At 48.3% G+C, this 14,773-nt stretch overlaps 4 protein-coding genes across 4 annotated transcripts; 1 reads left to right on the top strand and 3 right to left on the bottom strand.

The window, feature by feature from the left end:
- Positions 1–941: 941 nt before the first annotated feature.
- On the top strand, positions 942–2,589 carry BO88DRAFT_422496 (aminoglycoside phosphotransferase family protein; the record flags this gene model as incomplete). Its single annotated transcript, XM_025708578.1, has 4 exons — positions 942–1,175; positions 1,235–1,357; positions 1,385–1,616; positions 1,667–2,589. 4 exons carry the CDS (start codon positions 942–944, stop codon positions 2,587–2,589), a joined length of 1,512 nt encoding a protein of 503 aa, XP_025566537.1.
- Positions 2,590–8,197: 5,608 nt separating this feature from the next.
- On the bottom strand, positions 8,198–9,135 carry BO88DRAFT_401836 (uncharacterized protein). Its single transcript, XM_025705942.1, has one exon. The coding sequence runs from the start codon at positions 9,066–9,068 to the stop codon at positions 8,514–8,516; it is 555 nt and encodes a 184-aa protein (XP_025566536.1). The 5' UTR covers positions 9,069–9,135; the 3' UTR covers positions 8,198–8,513.
- BO88DRAFT_401835 (uncharacterized protein) lies at positions 8,996–9,330 on the bottom strand. The gene has a single exon (XM_025705941.1). It carries the CDS (start codon positions 9,324–9,326, stop codon positions 9,153–9,155), a length of 174 nt encoding a protein of 57 aa, XP_025566535.1. The 5' UTR covers positions 9,327–9,330; the 3' UTR covers positions 8,996–9,152.
- Positions 9,331–13,250: 3,920 nt separating this feature from the next.
- Positions 13,251–14,746, bottom strand: BO88DRAFT_358634 (SDR family oxidoreductase). Its single transcript, XM_025703792.1, has 2 exons — positions 14,003–14,746; positions 13,251–13,953 (listed from the first exon to the last, which is right to left on the bottom strand). Exons 1-2 carry the CDS (start codon positions 14,258–14,260, stop codon positions 13,276–13,278), a joined length of 936 nt encoding a protein of 311 aa, XP_025566534.1. The 5' UTR covers positions 14,261–14,746; the 3' UTR covers positions 13,251–13,275.
- Between the last annotated feature and the right edge of the window lie 27 nt (positions 14,747–14,773).

The following is a 14,773-nucleotide window of genomic DNA, read 5'->3' as shown; positions in this document are numbered from 1 at the left end:
GGCAGCCCACTTTCCCCTTATCTCGTTCGCGAATGCGAGCAATCGATGATCGTACATTATAGATAAACCAAGATTATGGAAAACTTGAGAGCAAGGGCTTGTGCACCCTTCCTAGGACCTGAATCTTCCTCCGACATGCTCCCCGAGACATCAACAAACCTTGTGTTGACAGGAATCTACTCCGCGGCGCTTATCTCCATCTAGAAACGATCGGCCATAGCCATTGTCCAATGACCACAGCTTTCGCCCTGGCCTGCTGCAGGGTCATTCGGAACAAATTTGCTTCGGATGATGCTGGATATTGTCGCGATATGACTTACTTTTGCTTCCATACTATTCACCATTTCTACTTCCATTTCTCCGAGATATTCCGCTTCTGGGGCTGTCACAAGCTGACATGGTTTATCTGCCCGGCCTTGGGATAATAACTACCCAAGTAGATACCCAGTAATAGCAAAAGAGTTGCGTTTACTTGGACCAAAAGGGTTGCAACAGCGTGAAGGTACTGTGTTTTCGTAATGAGCAGCGGTAGCGAGGAATTAATCATGAAAAGGGTCATCCCACATCTAATCCAACTCACGATATATCCCCGGTAGATATACTTTTTCAGGCAGCCCTTCCATTCCTTCTCTGCGAACTGCCATGCAGGGTCACGTGTCTGTATCACTTTCACGATATCTTCCCGCCAGCCAAATTGGAGGGGATCTCCATCCATTATCCATTCCACTTGATGCTCTCTCAATGTAACACAAATATATTGGGATTCTTTCAAGATGCTACGCAAGCCTGTTCCGCTGTTACGCGGTCGAAGACGAACGTTCCACCGTCCAACCTTTCCATCCTGGACAAACCTCAGCCAGTCATGCCCCTTTAGTTGGAATGCGATCCATGACTCGTATGACTACACAAGAGCTCGCTTCTTGGTAAATGAAGATCACAAGATGGCCATACGCCAGGTGAAATTTAATATGAGTGAGCTAGCAAAGCGTGCAGCTGAATCAGTCGGCTTTTCAAACGATCAATGCGTTAATGTTGAGAGACTCCCGGACGGCATGTTCAATAAAGCTTTCCTCTTCACCATGCATGATGGTACAAAAGTTGTAGGCAAGGTGCCAAATCCGAATGCTGGACGGCCACACTATACCACAGCCAGTGAAGTGGCGACGATGGATTTTGTAAGCGAGCTTCATACCTTTCTACCCTCTTCACCGGCGTGTCTAATGCCCACTGGTAGGTAAGGAATAAGCTGAGCACTCCGGTGCCGAAAGTTTTGGCTTGGAGCTCTCAAGCAAATAAGAACCCAGTTGGTGCAGAATACATTATCATGGAGAAGGTTGGAGGGGTTCAACTTGATAAAGTTTGGCCACGGATGGATATTAAATAGAGATTTGAGCTCGTCAAGACAATATCAGGACATCAAAGGGCCTGGATGTCAAAGTCGTTCACTCAATATGGGAGTCTCTATTATTCGAAAGACTTACATAGTAGCCGTGGGTGCATTTTCATGGATGAAGACGGGTCTCAATTCGAAGACGACCGATTTGCTATCGGTCCATCAACAGGAAGAGGGTTCCTTGACGACGGAAGGATCGACGTGGACTTCGATGGGGGCCCCTGTAAGAGTTTTTAGCCAGCTTGTCGATAACTCCTGCTGACACAGCTCCAGGGGATAACCTGTACGACTACAAATTAGCAGTTGGGTTCCGAGAACTCGCCTGTGTACAGGATATGCCCCAATTACCCCGGTCACTCCTGGGTTTATATGGCCCCGGCACATACCGTCGCTCACGATCGAAGAAAATAGCTGCTATTCGGGACTATCTCCGCATGGTGCATTTCTTCCTCCCAACGGATGACTCAATATCGTCCGCATTCTTATGGCACCGTGATCTCCACATTGAGAATATCTTTGTCAATCCTAAAGATCCATCCGAAGTTGTAGGCATCATTGACTGGCAGTCCAGTGAGGTTTTACCTCTTCTTGACCATGCGCGTCAGCCATATTTTCATGACTATAATGGCCCTCCAGCAACTGGCCTTGATCCACCGGAATTCCCGCGCGACTTTGATCAGCTTGATGCTGACGAAAAGATAAAGGCTGAAAGGCTTTATTTGAACATGTCTCTCGCGACTCTGTATAGAAAGCTCACGTATGGCAAGAATAAGAGACTGTTCAAAGCTATGGAGTTTCAGAAGCCATCGAGCTTTGACATGATGCTATTCGCTCAGAATCTGCTAATCGATGGGGAGGCTCTATACCGGGCAAGGCTCCTTGAGCTTGAAGAAGAGTGGCCATGTCTCCCAGGCGTACAGGCTTCCGGAAATCCACCATTTCCATTGCAATATACTACTGGCGAGGTCAATTCCATTCACGAAGATGCAGATAAGGCATCCCGAAGCATGGAGCTGATGAAGGGCGTGAAAGAGTGTCTGGGTGAACTGTGGCCAGCGAAAGGCATCGTGCCGCCTGAGCGGTATGATGAAGTTAGGGAGCTTCTCAAGCACGTCAAGACAGACTTGACTGACCAGCTTGCAAATTCTGAGGAAGAGAGAATTGGTTGGGTAAAGGCATGGCCATTCGATGACTGAGTTGAGGCTCACTTCTGAAATCACCAGTATGACTGTATTTGCAAAGTCTCATAGACAGAAAAAGTTCAATAAGGTTGCTAACTATTTCGGTATAGGTGTCTGATATTTCGGACCAATGGTATCTGGGGACGCTATATGCGATGGCGCCCTTGTTTCGAAACACCGTAACAAGACTTTGCATCAAACTCTGTTTCTTATTACACAGCCTTATAAGCCAGCAGCACTTAATATCTAATACAGTTGATATTTTGTATCTCGTACACATATTTTAATACTTCAGGTTTTATTGAATTGATACATTTCCCGGAGCACAACCTACCTCAAAGCCCAAAATTTCTTAAAGACGGTCTTTATTCACAATTTCCCAATGCAATTCAATGTAATGCTATCTACAGAAAGTGAAGCCACCACCAACCAATGCATCTCCCAACCCTGACTCCATTCCCTGGATAGAGAGTGAAAATGATGCAGGCCATAAAATATCGAGATAATTTCTCCAACTCCTCCTTCCTTCTCCTCATCAACCATCTTCTCTACTCCATATCAACTAGCCTATTGATCTCTAAGATCTATATTTATGCTACCTAGTAGTAGTCAACCCCGGATAACTGGTTAATGATCTATATCCCCCTCATTAGTACCACATCTCAGATCTCCAAGAACGCTTGGACAGAGGGATATGAAAGCCCATCGAACACTTATCTCGAACCAGAGTCATTGAAGCGGGTCAATGACACCCAAGTATAGCGACCTATACCAGCATAAACAGGCTGCGCTTCAGGAGAACATGTGTAGCTACAGAAGTTGCAGTCTATTCCGACCAGCTGAGAGCGTCCGGTAGATTTGAAGCAAGTTCCTGCTCGGCCTTAAGTACCTCCCAAAATTCATATGTTCAGTCATATAAAAAGTCTACCATCTACATCCTAAAACAGAACGTCCATCTCAAGCCGTGATCCACGAATCTGCCCATAAACTTATCCACATAAAAAAGTCTACATTGAAAGAACCTACAGAAGGCGCAGATATCTCCTATAGGAGCTATCGGGCAGCATCAGAATATTTCCCGGTGGCCTTTACGTATACATTGCTCTGGTTGCATTTAATAGTTAGGCAGAGTGCGCCGCAAGAATCTTCGCCGCGGATCAATCTCTGCAGTGTGGTCTATACCTGAGAATCCAAGATATATACCCGACAAACAGTTTATATATAGTAAAAACCTACTGGGCATTTAATGCCGGGATTGTCATAGTTGCTTGAATGTGGTGGTTGGCCTTATAAAACGCCATTGTACTGGAGCAAGGAAAAGATATGGGGTCCGACATTAGCGCCCTATATTCACCTATCAAACGCATGGGTCTATTGCATTCTATTTACATCGACCTGATCCAGTATTGGTTACTGGCTAGACTAGAAAAGAAAAATGGATGACCTGCGCGCAAGTTCCCTTCCAAACAAACCGACTGTCTGAGCATGACAACACTTAGCAACTGATCCACTTGGACAGTTAAAGATAGAGCTGTTTACACGTGTATCCAAGTTCTACCTTAGCTTTTACCCTTCGATGCGGTTCCGTCCACTTATTGGTCTGGGAAAATACATATCCCATCCACGCAACCCGATCTAATCTATGTGTGGGTGTTCATTGGTGTCACTCTTACGAATCGGTGCGTTGTTTTAGTCTATTCTCTGATAAGTTATCGCTTAATCGCTGATATTGTAGCAGGTACCTGGCGAGCACTTGCCTAAAGATCGGTTTCTCGTCGACGCAGTGGTTTGCTGGCTTTTCACAATATGCACACATTCCAGTAGCAATCACTAGTTTTAGGATGTCGTATCAGCTGAGAAGAAAAGTATTGTAGGCCCAGAGCGTCCTCTAAGCGCCTAGAACTTTAAAAGAAAGAGACATGGACCACTCTTCGTGGAACGACCGACCACAATTACCAACGTTCAATGAAATCAACCAGAAACTAACATCGCTGCCGGAACAGAAGTTCTAAAAGATCCAACAGCGATAAGACTAATACTACAATAGGCCATTCAGCCAGTGCTACCTAAGCCCGAGCTTGGTAAAGCAAGTCTACAAACACGCCACCATTGATGGCCAGATGATCATTGAGACAGGGCGCTTTGTTAACTCCTACTCTCTTTTAGTGAAATTCTAGTACAGTGACGCCTAAAATCGCGAGCCATCAAAGGCTGGTCTAGAATATGGCAGAAAGACGAAAACGTTGCTCAGATTACCAGTATCCAGGAACTCGCAAGAGACACTCAATGGTGTGACAACCCCTCTTATATTCACCTTGTGTGAAGCGTGACCAGACCCTTTTATGATATCAGGATATAGGACCCACAATCTTCTATATAATTCTTCCTTATTTTATCCACTCTCTTTTCTTCTCTTCTTCTCTTTATTATCTACAACCTGCCCTCCCCCCCCCATATCAAGATACATAATAAGTTATCTTATAAAAAACTCTGGTAATGAGTATTAAAGTATTAATCTTCTGTTCTTCTCTCAAGATATTTACATATATTACTAATTATTTGCCAGAGATATTCCCGAGCTATTGCTGCTGCTCCTACTCCTCGCGGGCCTACTTGGATACAGCTCGAGCGGTCTAAAGTAAGTTCTCTATATTAGAAGATTATGTCTGATTATGATTGATCTGATAACATACTGTTATATCATTGATAGATATTGATACTAACTAAGTTTATAGATAATTGATGCACTAGAGGACGCTGGAGTCGTGGTCCCAAAGGGGTTTTTATCCTCTATAAGGGATTTTGCCGATGGTCAAAAATTGCGTAAGAAAGAACTACGAGAAGAAATTGCACAACTGTAAGAGTTGGAACGTGAACATAATGAAGCTCTTCGCATCAAAACTGAACGATGGGATGCCGCCCGCAAAGCTCTGGTGGACGCTCCCTCCGATGCTCCGAATATCTAGCGGGGTCAGGGAGCGAAATCGGGTCCAAGGAGCAAAATAGATACCTTATCAATTCCGGATCGACAGTTTCGAGCCGATTTTACAATAGAACTGAGAGAAATTACAGACTTAACCACATCTACTGCAACATTTTTGTTGTGCCCTATATTGATCTCTGTACCAGGCTGCCGCGGCGCTTGATGCCGCAAGTCCCTGAGTCAAGGATCGATGTATGCGGACTCACATAATCGTTTGACTGTTCAGTGGCTCCCAGGACCATTTCTGCCTGCCTCTTTTCCCCACCAAGGGTGCGTCGTTCCTGAAAAGATTCGACGAAAAACACCCATCTTCCAGTATAGATCTGCAATGCTAATCCTGCTTATACATGCTGCCCGAGGTCTCTCACTGTGAGGCAAATCTCCCACTCGTATTATATCTATTTCGCTTTTTTGTTCTCTTTTCTTCTTTTTCATATATCGCTCTGAGAATTTCTTTTCTCTCAATCAGATATGTGAAGCTATCCAAACAAAATTCACACAAAAAATCTTTATTTGACACTGCAGACACTCTCATCGTCATCTATGAAGATCATTGAGATATCGACTCCAGTCACTCTATCACTTCTTTCAATATCTTTTTTAGATCTACAACATCTTATCCGACGGAGATTTACAGCAAATCAACGGATCTAAAGAGACTAGGTGAACACAACTCCATTTTCGCTGTCTAAGAGATTTGCGGGGGCTGGAATATCCTCAGTATTCTAGACTCATGCTTCTCATCCGGAGGATATCCACAAGGGACAGGAAAATATACCCAATCTTGTGGTTATATATGCAAATCGAGACTGGTTTCCAGATCCATCCAGACTACCAGCTGCTGGAATCGGTATAGCTTTCTTACAATAGTGGAAGTCGAGTTCATGACTGACATACATACTCTGGGAGAGATTGTACATAAACTACCATTCGGGGTAAGATTATCCATCGAGTATGGAGTATTGAAGCTAGGAAATTAGCCAAGTAGCAATTCCCACATTTTTTATGAAACAATGACCATAATTACTACTGTTCTTCTATGCATGTATTCCATAAATTAGTATTCCTCATACATGTCCGGGTATATTCTATCAACATTAAAGTCTCTCCCTCTTATCCAATTCAATAACAAACTATCACCACCACACCAGGAAAATTAACTTCTCACCCATCGAAGCCAAGCACCTCATCCACCTTCCGAATCTCCTCTTCCATCCGCGCAACCCTCCCCTGTCCTCTCCCCTCTATCCCCACAAGACAATATGGATCCTCCCACTCCGGCCCGTCCCGATACCGAAGAATATTCTCCATGTTTCTGTGCTTCCTTTTCTGCGTAGGTTTCTGATATGTGTCCGATGACGTCGTTCCGCCTTGTGTTCCCGTCTCCGTGCTTGTATTGGTATGTGTGCAGTGAGATGTGATAGATCGCGTGGTACTTTTACTCTCGATGATATGTTGGATTCAAAGGTTAGCTTTCATTCCCATATAGAAGAAAAGCATGGTTCGATGCAGTGGTGGTAAAATACCTTGTACTCGAGGTTGCTTCGGGCATCGTGATTGGGTATGTCTTGGATTTGTGGTCGATGGATGTAAGGAGTTGTGGTGCAACTAAGTCGATATACACAGCAGTATGGAATAAGCAGAGTAGATGAGAGTACTAGTAGAGAGAGATTGTGTGTATCGTAGTAGTCTTCTCCCTTTATAAAAACAACACATTTGAAATAGTAGCATAGTATACACCAATTTATACCCACACTCACACACAGACCGACAAGATTTAATAGAGAGAGAGATATCTACAGCCTCATCGACTTCCTCCTTCTCAGCTACTAATCAATACACTCTTCACAGCCCACCATCGCCCATCTAGAAGCAGGTCTAGAATGAAGAAATCAGCAAAAGGAATAAAATGAAGCGAATAGGCAACGACCGAGCACTCCCTCCATCACAATGCATAAATCTCATCTCATCTCATCTCCGCTCAGTGCAGTGCAGTTGCAGACCGCCCAGACCAGACCACAGACACTCAAGTACATACGAGTAATCGACACCAGCTATCTAACAAAAAATGTGGTCCAGAACTTCCATCAGGTACATCGTTGATGTATCTTCAGATAAACCAACAAATGTGAGTAGAAAATGATTCGATGACGACATCCCCTCCAACCGTGGCCAGAAGCTATCTACTATACATCGAAAAAGCAAAAAAAGAGTGGATGAGATTTTCGGCTGGGCGGGAATTATCGGCCGGTCTGGATCGGTCGGGCCAGCCAGGACGTTCTAGAATCGAAACATCTCTTTTTACTTTTTTGTTTTGGTTTGTTTTGTTTTGGGAGGGTGTATGGGTGTCGAGCTCGGGGAGAAGAGGGCGGGGCTGGTTTGATTTTCAATGAAATGCATTTAATGAATTGATTCATTGGGAAATTAGTGCGGAAAGGAATCTATTTGATGAATTTGATTCATGTCCATTGGGTATCTACGAGGCTTCTTCTGGCTGTCACTTTGGAGGAGAGATTTCGCAAGGCTGGATCAATTGGGTTGATGGGGAGGGGACACGGGCGGGGTTTGGGCCTTGTCGGTGTAACGGATGGAGTTGATGGGTTACCTTTTAGTTGGGATGGGATGGGTCCAGGGACGGGTAACTCGGTCTAGGTCTTTCTGTTTTTTATTACTTTTTGTGCCTCTACTTTGTAGTATTACATTTTACATTGTTAACGGATAAGCAAATATGTAAAGTAGTGAGTGGATTAGGTCGAACTTTTATCTCCGGGTATATATCAACACAACACCAATTCATCCCATAATTCGCCGCCCACGACAGGAGAGGGCCATGAAACAAACTCCCAGATCTTGTTGTAAGATGTAAGAAACAGAAGAAAGGAAAATCATAATTATTATACAATATACGTGACGGTCATTACAAGGGCAGAGACAAAACAACGCATCGCCGCTAGGCTTATGCGTGAAACGCCTCACTCCCCTTGCTATGTCGCCACATCCCGCTCGGGACCATGCTTTGTTTGAGCATGGCAAGCTCCTTCTGGAGCGACTTGTTCTCCTCCTGCAATTCTTGCATAAAGGTGATGGCATTGGTCAGGATCTCCGACTTCTTCAGCGACGCCGAGCCCCCCTTGGTGGGCTTCTGGACTCCGCCGCACATCGCCTTCTCCAGGGCGACGAACTTGGCGTTCATGTTCGTGCGGTACCGCTTTTCGATGATGTTGTGCGCCGCCCGCTTCGCCGCATTGCGGCCGGTGGTGGTCTGGGCCTGACCCGTGCTGGCGTTGGAGTCGCTGGACAGACTGCGGGTGGTCTTGCGGGCGGTGTTGTTGGCGGCAGGGGAGGAGGGGGCGGGCGGGGGTGAGACACTGGTGGCGGGGTAGTCCTGCGGTGTTATTTCCGGACTGGACGACCACCTTGTCGCGGTAACCTCGCGAGCCTTCGGTTGAGACGTCGTCTTGCGACGAGTAGATGTCTTGGGAGTGCGAGCAGCAGGCTTAGGCAGCTCCATGTGGATAGGCTCAAGGGGAGAGACACGGCAGGTAGGAGACCATGATTGGTCATCACTGTCAAGGTCCTATTGAGTACATGTTAGTTATGGTTCATCGTTCAATGCCGATGGAGATAGACATACCGATGAGAGAGATCCGCAGGAGGCAGCATCTTCACCCGAGTGGTTGGAGATGGTGAACGCACTGATATCTGGGGGTGGGGCGAAGAAGTCGGCGGGAAAGTCCTTGGGGTCCAAGTTCATCATCTCGTTGGACATCTCCAAGGGGAAAGTCTCCGGCATCATGGTGTTGAGGGAGAACAGATCGATGGCATTGTCGTAGCTCCAGTTAGCCGACAGAGGATCGGGTCCCTTGGCGAAGGTATCATTGGGACGAGTGAGTGGGCTCGGATGGCTCATGCTGTACATCCGCTCGTCGTCTAACGAGAAGGAATCGGGCCTAGGGTATGCCATACTAGTGGACTTGGATGGAGTTGAATCGGATGGATGACGATGTGGATTGTCTGATAGTACGTGGTGTGGGAGGCAAACTTGATAGTCGAGTCGACAGTCAAGATCGAGTGGCAAGTAGAGAAGTGAAGAGAAGGGTAAATATAAAGAAGCTGTTTGATATTGAACCGTGGATCGGAAGGATGCTAGGCAGTAGAGGACATCGGGGGATGGACTATATAAAGGTGGAAGGTTTCAGGAGAAGCCGGTGTCAGAAACCGATCGCCAGGCCAGCCGAGACGCAATGATGTAATGGCTTGCAACGGTCGAAAAATCCACGGCCAGCGAGAATAATGAGGGCCAGCATAATTGGACTGGAGACGCGCAAGAAAAGCCATGACCATTGTCGAAACGATAATTGCACAGGGCCGGTGAAGGGGCACCGAGAGATCACCCCAGCCGGATGCAGGGCATCCAGCCTCGGTCGGCTCCGATGTCTGCCGTCGGAAGGCCCATTTGGGGGGAGAGAATGAATGAGAAGCAGGGGAAAGCTCAGCAGGAGAGAGCTGAGGCAAACCACAGCTCAGTAGAGTACGTACTAGACTCCCGCCAGAAAATAGAAAATCAAAATAAAAAAGGAAAAAATCAAGAGAAAAGGACGGATTGGAGAGCCGTGGAGGGCGGGATCGGTGGATCGATCGATGCACAACCGTTGGACTGGCTTCCCTTTCGTTTGCTGGCTATGCCCCTTAGGGTTTAGTTCCCCGCCAAGTACCGCCGCGGCCGAGTCTCGGCTCCGACATCTTCGGCCGGACGAGGAGGAAACTCGACAGAGTAAGAACAGCTGGACAAATGATTTTTCTGTGTTTTGCCCTTTCCTACTCCCCTTTGTCCAACATGACTTCTCCATCTCCTACTCCATACTACCCTCAACTCACTGACCAAAATGGCAACAGTCAAATACGGAATTAATCTTATCCCTGCCTGCCTAGATTTTCTTCACGAGGCGACAATACTGCAGTGATGTCGCTCGCTTGCCCGTTCCAGTTATTTCATCCGCTCGGCACATGTTGATTTCTTCGTTTCATAGACATGACCGATGCATGTGGTATCCCTCAAGTTGGAGGCCACCTACGTAGACTGAAACTAGACGAGGGGCATAACTCCAGTCTCCATCTACTAGTATCTCTGTAGTGTCTGGATACTGTCTACGTAGTGTTTGCCAATCCAAGCTGCCTTAGGCCGCCATGGTTCAGGTACCCTCAATTGCGGCCGCAAGTGGGTCGGTTCTGGCCTTCATGGCTGCTCCAGGCTGTATGTCCCTTGTGTTCCCTGGCAAATTCTTATGCTCACAGTTGATTCGCTTCCGGCAGCAATACACAAGTACTAAGTAGTAGTAGTAATCTGTCGGAGGCAATGACGGGGTTACAGATGACAAGCCAGACCACCTGCACAGCTCCCTTTCCGTCCCGAGTCCCTCCTGAATAAACCGAACTGTACGACACTGGGTGTAACAAACAAAATCATCTTCCAGAGCCAAAGTACTATACTACTTGCCACATACGATGATGTATGTGTATGTTTTTCATTCCCCCAGGATGGTTGCATCCACCAATCACGAAACGGTCATTGGCAATGAAGTACCCCTTACTGTCCATCTCGACCAGTCAGGTGGCCAACAATCGGCATTTCACATCCTCAATTTTTCGACCGTCTCGCTTACTACTACTAACTTACTACTACTAACTCAGCTAACTCCTGCTCTGACCACGATGCAGTACATGATTAGCCATACTATGGATGTACTATCCCGGTCTCTCCCAATCCACTACAGTATCTACTTTACTCTCTTCAGCTCTGCCTCCGTCCCTTATTTTTTTTTTTTTTTCTTTTTCATCTCCCGCGGGTACTCCGAAGGAACACAGACCAGGTCAGTGGGCCACAGCAACCCCATCCAGGTGGAGAGACAGAGTGCATCGCCTCCCAGTTTATTCTCTCACACACACTATCTCGCAGCCGACCGAGGGGTCTAGCCGGTCTCCTGGAACATTGGGGGTGCTCGCAACCTCCTTTTCCTCCAATTCTCTTGACCTAATGATAATCGCAACGATGATGAATCCGCCCAAGGTTCCTAGCTGTGGTTACCCGCCATGACGTCTCGGGAGGTCTCCATCGCCCCTCTTCCCGCTACCACAAAAGCTGGCAAAAATAAGGGCTGGCTGGCGCGCTATCGACGGAATCTATCCACGGTAAGTCGCCCTCGGAACCACCAACCCGGTTGGCGCTATAGTCAGCGTCCTAAGAATAAAAATTCTCCTACCAAAAGTGACATACATAAAATCTCCGACCACACTACCCACTGGTCCAGCGCGGACGCTAGTAAATTTCTCGGCTTCAGACGTGGAGAAAATAACCTCATTGAGTAAGGTTCTTTGCTCTCTCCCCCCCAAAATTTCCTCCCCCCAAATAGTCTTACCAGGCGGACCGGATACCGGGTGCCCAGGGTCTGCTGCAATGCCACCAGTGGTGTGATCCGGCATCTTCAGAACCCCTTCCTTAGTGCGACGATGCTCTTCGATACACTCGCTGTGGCTTGAGATCGCCAAGGATTGCAGAATTCTTCTCGTCGTCGGCCGTATGCCTGTTGCCCCTCTCGTGTGATTTTGATGACCAGCTCTGCCCGATCATCTCGCCCGAGACACTGGGATTGCTCTTGTTCTCATGACTCAATGCTGGTTCATCTGGCAGCTGACCTTGTAGCATGTCTCCGGTTAGGTCGTTCCCGACGCACGAGACGCCTGGTGTGCCTTGGGCCACCAGATACTGTATACGTCAAACTCGGCGAGGGTGGACGGCATCTGACTGATGGTCTCGGATAAGGCACCGGCCAGTGCTGGTCAGCCCTACCGATTTGGGTGATGACTGATCAGAATTGATCCAGGATTATGCTCGACATTATTAATGTTCGCTCTAAGGTGTCCCCCCTGGCTGTGAGAACAAGGTTAGGCTTTAGCTTCATCGCACCAGCCCAGAATAGTAACCCCGCAGCACGATGACTCTCAATCGACTTACAGCTGATTATGTTGTTAGCTGGACTAAGACCGATAAGCTGTCAACAGACGAATGAGTGTGCCAGAACGTCAAAGGTGGCCTTGGATGTCGCGCGATGATGATGTTGAGCAGCTGCAGAGGTTCAGACGTGGTGCTGAACAATTGCGTCAGACGTGTCTACATGGAATGTGGATAGAGCACCACCAGAGTGCTGAACTGATTAGATCTAGTCGAGCCTCATCTTGTTCTGCAACGGCGTCACCGAGATCCACAAGCTCTGACCACCACAAGTTTGGGTTGCCGCGGGGCCCGGGCTTGCCAATTTCCCAGAAACCAGCTCGAGGTCAGCACACCCGGCTGCTATCCGCCCGGCGGGTGCACTACTGTACGATGCCGTGGGGGAACCGGTCCAAGACCTCACTCTGAGGGCGGATGAGAATTATCCCGGATGACGGCAGGGCGTGTCGGTTGTTCCTCCTGCGTCTTATGTCACAGTGGCAGGAAACCTACTCCCGGTCATCAACGTGCTGCTAAAGAGTGTATCGGACTTTATCCTGTCGTCGGGGGTGCAAAGCCGACCTCATCGACTTCGGCAGATGGGATGCCGGTAAAGAGGGGCATCCCCCGCACGAGACTTCAGATCTACGACACAGGCGGCAGTTACCTCACAGGCTTCCCGGTGGCCAGGCAAAGACAGGATGGGATCAAAGGAATTGTGGTAAGCTATCTACTTGCTCCTAGCCAACGCATTTACTGTCGTCTCAAAACTCTCAGGTTCTCGTCCCAAGATCTCCCTCAGGAGCGGCGACACCACGGCCGTCTCCCCACGACGGATCGCATCCCACGCGGTTGCCCATTCCCTGGTCAAGTCGATACCATGATAGGTGTGTTTTGATCCGTGCTGCGGTAAAGCCACATACTCGTCGACAGAGATCTCCCGCAAGCGGAGGGGCTTGCCAACGGCCTGGCCCAGAATCTCAACAGTCTCCTTCAGCGAGACCTCCCTGGGGCCGGAAAGCAAAAGCACGCGGTTCAGGTAGGGGAACCCCGCCGGATTCTTGGCATAGTCTGCAATCAGCTTCGCCGTGGCCTCGCCCAGCTCGTCACGTTTCACCCACGCAACGCCCGGTCCGTCGCCGGAGTGAGGGATCGCGATCTCGTCTGCGGGGTGGTGGATATCGAACCAGCTGGTGTAGATCGGATAGGACTCCGAGTACAGACCCTCCCGGATAGCGGTGTAGGTGATGTGCCCGGAAAGTTCGGCCAAATACTTTTCGGTCCGCAGATGGGCGCCCATCACGTGCGCAACGCTAGTCTCCTCTAGATCGCCTGCAAAGGCGAGAGACGAATAGAAGATGTGCTTGACGCCGCTGCGGCGGGCAGCATCAATGGCGTTCTTATGCGCCTGTCTCGGATCAGCATCATGTCGGCGCGAGATCATCACTGCAACCTACCTCGAAGCGGAACTGGATCTCGAACGAGGCATACGAGATCAACATCAGGGCGTCGATGCCATCGAAGGCGCGCTCTAGCGTGGCGGGGTCTTCATAGTCGGCCCGTCGGACGGTAGCTCCGGCCCGCGTGAGTTCTGCGAGATTATCTGGCTTGCGGGCGATCAGGATCAGTTCCGATGCGGGCACCAGCTTGAAGAGGTGATTGATGATGCTAGTCCCCAGTCCTCCTGCTGCAGGAAAGACACCGATTTTGGCCATGGTGTGCGCGTGGTGTATGACGTAGAGGTGGTTACACCGGTCCTCTTCACTAAACGTCTTGTAGTATGCGATAATGTAGTAACGTACTGTATAGAATTATCCGATGAAATGCTGTGTAGAGGGAAGATGTACCAGTCAGGGGTCGTTGACTTGGTGGTGTGAAGCTCAAAGTGTGTGTCTTGGAGCCCCGCTGTTGGTGGCTTACAAATCGGTCTGACGTTAAGGGCAGTCATCGTGGTGCCGATCGACCTTCAGGGGTTCAACCAACCTTCCTTGGGGGTTCAACTTGACCTTGAAGCATATCAACCATCACTTGGCAGTCTACTAGAATGACTCTACCGATCTGGTCAAGATTTAGGATGCTACATGACTCTGTTGCATCATTGCTGGGGATTCTTGGTCGATACAGGCCGTTTACCGGTACACCCGTGAGTAGACATTGATGCTGCTGTGTTGAATACCTTCCTTCCTCAACAAATAAGCGTGGTTTTAGACTCATAGTCCAATAACTCC

The sequence above is a fragment of the Aspergillus vadensis genome (genome assembly GCF_003184925.1).
Source record: "Aspergillus vadensis CBS 113365 unplaced genomic scaffold BO88scaffold_3, whole genome shotgun sequence".
In the NCBI taxonomy this organism is placed as follows: Eukaryota; Fungi; Ascomycota; class Eurotiomycetes; order Eurotiales; family Aspergillaceae; genus Aspergillus; species Aspergillus vadensis.
This window is presented reverse-complemented; position numbering and strand designations above follow the sequence as displayed.

Excerpts from the sequence above, each read along its gene's own strand:
- BO88DRAFT_401835 (XM_025705941.1), bottom strand. The coding sequence starts at position 9,326 with ATGTCCAACGAGATGATGAACTTGGACCCCAAGGACTTTCCCGCCGAC.
- BO88DRAFT_358634 (XM_025703792.1), bottom strand. The coding sequence starts at position 14,260 with ATGGCCAAAATCGGTGTCTTTCCTGCAGCAGGAGGACTGGGGACTAGC. Across the intron at positions 13,954-14,002 it reads AGATCCAGTTCCGCTTCGAG|GCGCATAAGAACGCCATTGA; the intron begins GTAGGTTGCAGT and ends GATCCGAGACAG.
- BO88DRAFT_401836 (XM_025705942.1), bottom strand. The coding sequence starts at position 9,068 with ATGGAGCTGCCTAAGCCTGCTGCTCGCACTCCCAAGACATCTACTCGT.